Below are 7,110 nucleotides of genomic sequence, written 5' to 3'. Positions count from 1 at the left end.
TACTCTCTGAAAAAAATTACACTATAGACACAACTATAAGAGAAACATTGGCATAAGTTACAAATCAAAGAGCAGGAAAGTATATATCAAACAAATGACAACCAAAGGGGGTGTGGAAGAGGAGGAGTGGCAATTTTCGTTTATGACAAAATACTAAGGCAGAAACCAGTAAAAGAGACAAGCACGTGATATAATAATGAAAAGGTCAATCTAACAATAGGACACACCGTAATGTTTTCCATGCAGCAAATAAAATATCCCCAAAATACATAAAGCAGCTTTTAACGTGGCAGAAAAGAGAAACAGACAATGTGACAATAGAAGACATGAACCACTCGTGATGAGGGACATCTCAAGAAACCCAACCAAGAAACAGAAGATGGGAGCTGCACACGCAGCCCACGTGGACTCAGGGGCATACAGCGCACACCTCGTCCAACAACATGTTACACATTATTCTCCACTGCACATGGGTCATTCTCCAGAACAGACCATTTGTTAGGTCACAAAGCAAGCCTCAGCATGTTGAAAACATTGAAATCATAAACAGCATCTGCTCAGATCATCACCTTGTAAAGGTCAAAAGCAGATCGATGGACCTATGATTTGCAAAGACCTAGACCCTTGAGAGAGATCCCAGACCCCGACTGGTCCATTAGGTTTCCGTTCAGCTACTAACCAAAAGGTTGGCAGGTGCAACTCCCCTAGTGAGCAGATCTTAAGAGAAAATCATGAAGACCCAGTGTCTTAAAGAGTACACGTAAGAAAACCTTATGAGAGTGTTTCTGCATCACAACCCATGGGGCTGTCATCAGTTAGAATCAACTGCATGGCAGCAAGCTGTTTGTGTAGAAGCTTTCTTTGTCTTCGTGGTCACTGCTCCCACACAACGGGCTTGTCATCGATCCCGTCCTCGGCGTATGGGGCATATGTGGGAAAAGGGAACGTGCAGATACTGAACAAAGAAGTCCTGACGACACACGGTGGGGAGTGAAGGCAGGATGGAGAGCAGCTTCAGTTGAGAGAACCTCTGATTGACGGGCAGGAGGGAAACATTGAAGAATGGAGTAGGATTCATGGGTGAACGTGGCGAGAAACATACATGTACCAGGACAACACTCCTCCACCATGAGGAGCAATGAAGCCCTGAATTATGGCCCCACAGGGATGAGCCACGTTCACAGTATGCAGAGTGAAAGAGTCAGTTCACAAGCAAGAATATGACAGTATTTCAGTTGTATCAAATGAGCAAAGATAAAGAGACCAAAGATTATCCGTGCTTACAAGAGGTGAAGTACACATCTTTATGGGAAAAGAGTCCTCATCTTCCTCCTGTGGGGCAGCTGGAGGTTCTGAACCAGCTTTTGGTTAGGAGCCCAGCACTCAACCCACAGCGCTACCAGGGTGCCTTACAGGGAGTAGAACAGAGGGGGAGGGGAGGTTTAGTTTGAGGGTGTAGAGTTTGGACAGTGAGAAAGGTTGTCCAATTTCAAAAATGTAATCCAGAGCAATGAATGAGGATGTGAGAATTATCAAATTGGTCAGCGTTTTAGTGTGTATATGTTCAGGGCAATAATAAAAACCCCGGAGGAGTAAAGATAAATAAGAAAGGGAAATTATGTTGTGGTGAAATTGGTTGAGGAAGAATTAATTATTTTATTTACCTGGTGTAGCTCTTCATATGTTACTATCAAGAAATTCTCTTTCCCTCTCATTTGCAGCCAGCCTTGACAATGGTCAAACCACGATCCATAAGGAACTGAAAGAGAGGTTGGGAGAAAAGTGGCTCTTTGGGTCATCTGTGTACGCTCAGTTGCATGGCTATTTCTTGCCCACGTGTGCATGTCATAAACACTTGAACAATAAAGGAGTGGAGTCATGGAGAGTCTCATTTCTTTCCCCAAAATCATAACAAATAGGTTTTGCAATTACCACGTCAGTGGACAATCACGATATCATGTAAAGCACGGTATTTAAGAACGGTTTCACATCTATGCGGATGAGAAATGATATTTTGAGGTTGAGGGGTAATAAAATTAGCAAATGGATAAGACAAGCTTGAACTCACGGTATTTTGCAATCTAGTCTGGAGAGCCACCCCACCCCCAGCAACAACAAGCAGTCCTCTACTGCAGGTTCTTGTTGTCTGATCTTTAGTACTCAATGTCCTGTGGTTGCCATCCATCTAAGTTCATGGGGATAACAATTTACACAATTTCCTCCATGTCTTTATGTCTGTCTCTTAAAACAATGGTGGCTCTCACTCTTCATAGCATAGCAGTGTTCTTTACGTTTTCAGTTGGATAATATTTCATTAGATTGCTTGTGTACTATATGGATTTTTATTCTTATCTCTCTGCTATTACAAATAACGCTAAATTGAACCGTCCTTTACATCTATCACCGACCTACATCTTCTAACTATCTATCATCTATCATCATCGATCTATCTCTATATACCTGGATCTTTGCCAGTGCATTGAAATTACTTCGAAGATGAATGCACCAAGTGTAAATGCACAGTTAAGTTTGTTATATTACCAAAAACTGTACTCCATCCTGAAGGATGTGCGTTTTCCTTGAACTTCATCAGTACGTGCTTCAAGTTATCTTGACCTCAGCAAGCTACCTTGTGTTATCGATACAACTGAGATTGCTTCTGTGTATTTTTCCAGTTCTGATGCTGTGTTCTTCCTGTACCCATACTCCAGGGTTGGTACAGTGAAAATGAAAGAAGAAAAACCCAGAAACTTCTCCAACACGTCCAGAAACAAAGGAAACCCTGCCAACACCTTCATTTTGGCGATAAGAACCGTTTGGTGATGACAACATTCTACAATTGATTGTGGTAATGATGGCACAACTTTTAAAAAATATATTCAAACCATTGAATTACACGGCATGTGAATTATATGTGAATAAAACTGTTTCTAATATAATATTTTTAAAATATTTGGACTTTGGACATCCAGAAGTATAAGATACAAATTCTTGTTGTTTCATAGAACTATATTTGTGGAAATTTATTGCAGCAGCAAAAGTATGTTCAGATGATAATAGGGTTGTTTAAGCCATGGGATTGTTCGTCCTGGTGGGGAAGATCGAGAAAGTCATTGCTCCATCCAGATTCCATACTCGAGTCAAACTCACCATTTCCCTGAAGAAACCATTCAAAACATTGGTCAAATGTCTGTGGATGTTTTACTCCACTTAGTAGTCTAAAAAAGTAAAAGTTAGAAGTAAGAACATCTCTGGGATTTCTGAGTAGGTAAATCATCTGAAATTGAACAAGAAAACAAAACAATAAGAAAAAATGCATTATTTTCCCTTTTGCTTTTGGATTTTTGCAAATGGAGGCAACGTCACTTTCCATCAAAATGTTTGGCTGCCATATGGTTTTATTCCACTAATTGGTTCCAGAAACCCCAAATGTCGAACATTATTATGTGGTAACCTGAAGATTTAGTAGAATGTATTTAGTCTTTTTTCTAAACTCCCAACCATGGGCCTAGGAAAGTAGCTTTATTTGGTGAACAATCTTCACTAATCATAGAAAAAAACCTTCAAATACACGTTCTCTAGGCTGAAAATGTGCCCCATAGTAAGCCCTCTATTAATCCCTCTATTAAGGAGACGTCTTTAAAAGGTTACTATAAAAGAAGTCTCATTCCCATGTCTGGCTAGTCATTATGCCTGAAGGTTATTTGTAGATACAAGTAATCTGGTTCTACAGTCCAACCCACCATAACATGTAATAACCCTCTTCTGACTTCTCTTGCTGATATGGATGATAGATTGCTGCCCTGGGGAGGGCTCAGGGACATTCAAGGTCAATTTGCACTACGTGAAGAAGAGAATTCATTTCCTTGCCTGCTTATTATGTCACCCGCTTATGACATTACCCATTGACTGTGTAATCTGTTCACTGTATAATATGTATGCCTTTTGAGAGACGTGTAAGCCACATGATAGGTCCACATTGGAAAATACATTCACTCTCTTGGTCCTGATATAGGGACAAGCAGCCTCTGTGCCCCACTGTCTGTCTGCTCTATTTTCAACAGCCCCTAGTCACTCCCAAGGACCCTTTCAACTGTTGGGGACTGTGCCTCCAAAACTGGTGCCCAACATGGGACGGCAAATGGTGTGCAACTTGGGGCCCCACGGAAAGACTTCATGAGGAGCAGAGCAGACTTCCAGCACAATGCCTTTACCACTGCACTGAAGATAGGTGAGAATAAGGAAATTATTTTGAAGTGAGAATTCTGTCAGGGGCTTCTAATATATCACAGTGATATGGGGCAAGGTAAAAGTAAGTCTAAATCTATAACTTACTGTATTATATCACCCATTTTTTTACATAAAAATGACATAGCAATAATGAAAAGAAACATGAATATTTCCTACAAGCAATGAGAAAAGACAGTCCTTGGTTCTCTGAGGAAGGAACCTTAGATCTATGGACCTGCGAAAAGGTTGCCTCAAATTTAAAGAGAGGGAAGACTATCCCCAATAAGACCTGGTCTCTTTGGGATCCAGTTAAAAGTCTTAGAACCTCTTCAGTCAGAGGAAGAAATAAAGGTGAGCATAATGCAAAGTCTTGTATAAGCTGTCCCCTTTACAAAAGCAGACTAAAGCTTTTTGAATGAGTATGGTGACCTGTTAGAAGAAACCAGAAGAGCAGGTTTCTGGTTAGCAGCCCGGTTCTTAACCACTGTGCCACCAGGGCTCCTAGGAGCAGGTTTCAACCCAAAACAAAAGCTCATGGCCAAAGCCTCCAGGTCCCAGGTGAGTGCAGCACTGGGGAACACAGAGGCCATAAGGCTTTAGGAAAGGATTATCATTAAATTAAGGATCAGCCTGTGGAACAGAGCCAAAGGGCACCTTTGCTTTCAAGAGTAGAGTTAGAAACAATATAAAAAGGAAAATTTAGAAACTGAACCAAAGAGAAAATGTTTTAAGTGCAGGAAAGTCAGAAATTTCCACAGCGAACAACTGGGAGTGGCTCAGGCACACCCAGTGGAGGAGAACGTGGACTCTGCCCAAGGGGAAGCACCGGGCAAGCCAGTGCCATTCTAAACCCAGCAGCAAAGTGGTTGCCCTAGTGAACACGGCCCAGTGGGAAACGGCGAGCTGGCCTTGCTCTGAGCCCCACCCAGTGGAGCTCAATGCCCCACCCAGTCCAGCCCAACGCACAGTCTTTTTAATCAGCCTCAGAACACGGTCCCACCAGCAGGGAGAATGTAACAGTAGATCTACCTAGCCAAGAAGAGGTTCCCCTGGTCCCAGCGTGACCCCAGCAGTGGTTCAGAGCAGTGCCTGGGGACCCCTACCAGAGGGAACAGTGGGTCTGTTGTTAGGAAAATCCATCCTGAATTCTCAAGGGGCTCCAATTGTTACTGGAGTTGGTCATCAGGATTCTGAAGGAGAACTTGGAGCTACAATGAAATAAGAAATCCCTGGGGTGTAAGACAGGGGGCTTGCACACGCCAGTGTTTACTACCTTTAGTTCCTATGGGCAGTCAGCAGCGCCTGCAAAAAGATGCCTGAAGGTTCAGACCCACATTTAGGACATAAAGGGTTTTTGGAATGCTGCTACGGATGAACACAGATGTCTCTATGTGGACATAATGATGAAGGGAAAGGTCCTAGATCTTTTAAATTCAGGAGTTAGCATCCCTAGTCATCAACAATGGCCCAAGGAAAAGCCCCTACTTGCTCCTGGTTTCCATGTGGAGGGAATAAAAAATCGAGCCAGGAAAAATACAGCAAAGTGGAAAAATTCAACAGTGTATAATGCCTAAGAAGCAGCACAATTTAATTAAGCCTTTAGTCGCAGTCAAACCTCCCAGCCTGTGGGGAAGAGATCCGTTACATAAATTCATTCAGAAAAAGCAGAAAGAGCCATTCTGAACAGATGCTCGAGCTTTGGGTGTTCCTGTGTCTGTCGGGAAAGCTCAGCAAGGCATCGGGGCCAGCTGTGTCTGGACCGACTCCACGGGCACTGCGTGCGGTCATTGCTCCGCGGGCAGAGCTTCTGGATTTATATAAGAATGTCCATGGTCTAAGCAGTTCAACTGGTTTCTCATCAAACAAACCCTTGGCAATTCCTGATGGCATTTTAAAATCTCAGTTACTAAAGCAGAAGAGGGAGAAGCAATGGAAGCCAAAAGGAAGTTCTAGATATGCAATATTTCATACAGCTTTATTAACCCCATATTTTCTCTCTCCAGCAAAAACTTTCAAAATACCTAGAGCAAAAGGATACCTCTCCACCGCTCCCGAGGAAACGGAAAGCCAGAAAAGATTTAGATCAGTGTTTCTCAACCTTCCTAATGCAACGACCCATTCATACAGTTCCTCATGTGATGGTGACCCCCAAACCATAAAATTGTTTTCGTTGCTACTTCATAACTGTAATTTTTCTACTGTTATGAATCGGGCTACCTCTGTGAAAGGGTTGTTCGACCCCAAAGGGATCGTGACCCACAGGCTGAGAAGCACTGATTTAGAGGAAGGACTAAAACCTCATTTGGGGTCCAGGTTTCCTAACAGCTCAAAGAGAAGGGCTGTTTCTGAAGGGGAACGAGAGGGTAGACCAGGCCTCTCCAGCAAATGCAGCCAAGGAAGAAGGAACATCACAATCCCCTCAACAATCATTCGGTACCCAGCTTCTAACAACCCAAAGGAGCGGCTATATTCTTTCATGCCTTTTTGGGGAAGGAGAGGTCCTCTGCAGCGGGGTGCCTGGGAAGGAGAGGACGATGCGTGGGGTGGCGCGTGGGATTGGGAAGACAACCCAGGGGCTTCTTCCTTTCGCAGACATTATCAGAAATCTCAAAGCCACCTCGCCTCCTTCCACAGACGTTATCCCAAGCATCAAATTCATGCCGCTGACAAGTAAGAATGGCAATGCTTGCCTTTCTGAGACTTACAGCAATTTCTGCCGCTGCTACTGTCCCCACACAGACACTCCAGGGCTCTATTAACACAACATCTTATGCAGACGCTCATCGACTGCGGCCACTCAAGCCCATGTGGACCATGAGCTGGAAGAGAAAGTGTCTGAGCTACAACCTTGTTTTCAAATCATGGACTTGCAGCAACAAA

At 43.3% G+C, this 7,110-nt stretch overlaps 1 protein-coding gene across 1 annotated transcript in view; it reads right to left on the bottom strand.

Moving 5' to 3' along the window:
* Positions 1–7,110, bottom strand: part of LOC105979776 (sulfotransferase 2A1) — a 47,836-nt gene that overhangs the window by 9,323 nt on the left and 31,403 nt on the right. The window contains exons 3-4 of the mRNA XM_045292352.1: positions 3,151–3,277; positions 1,665–1,759 (exon numbers count right to left, since the gene is read on the bottom strand). Coding sequence (XP_045148287.1) covers positions 1,665–1,759; positions 3,151–3,277 — 222 coding nt within the window. The remainder of the gene's footprint in view (positions 1–1,664; positions 1,760–3,150; positions 3,278–7,110) is intronic.

This window comes from Echinops telfairi, unplaced genomic scaffold, assembly GCF_000313985.2.
Source record: "Echinops telfairi isolate 266 unplaced genomic scaffold, ASM31398v2 ScPeMD7_655;HRSCAF=1070, whole genome shotgun sequence".
NCBI lineage: Eukaryota > Metazoa > Chordata > Mammalia > Afrosoricida > Tenrecidae > Echinops > Echinops telfairi.
The sequence above is the reverse complement of the archived record's forward strand: the minus strand, read 5'-3'. Positions and strand labels throughout refer to the sequence as shown.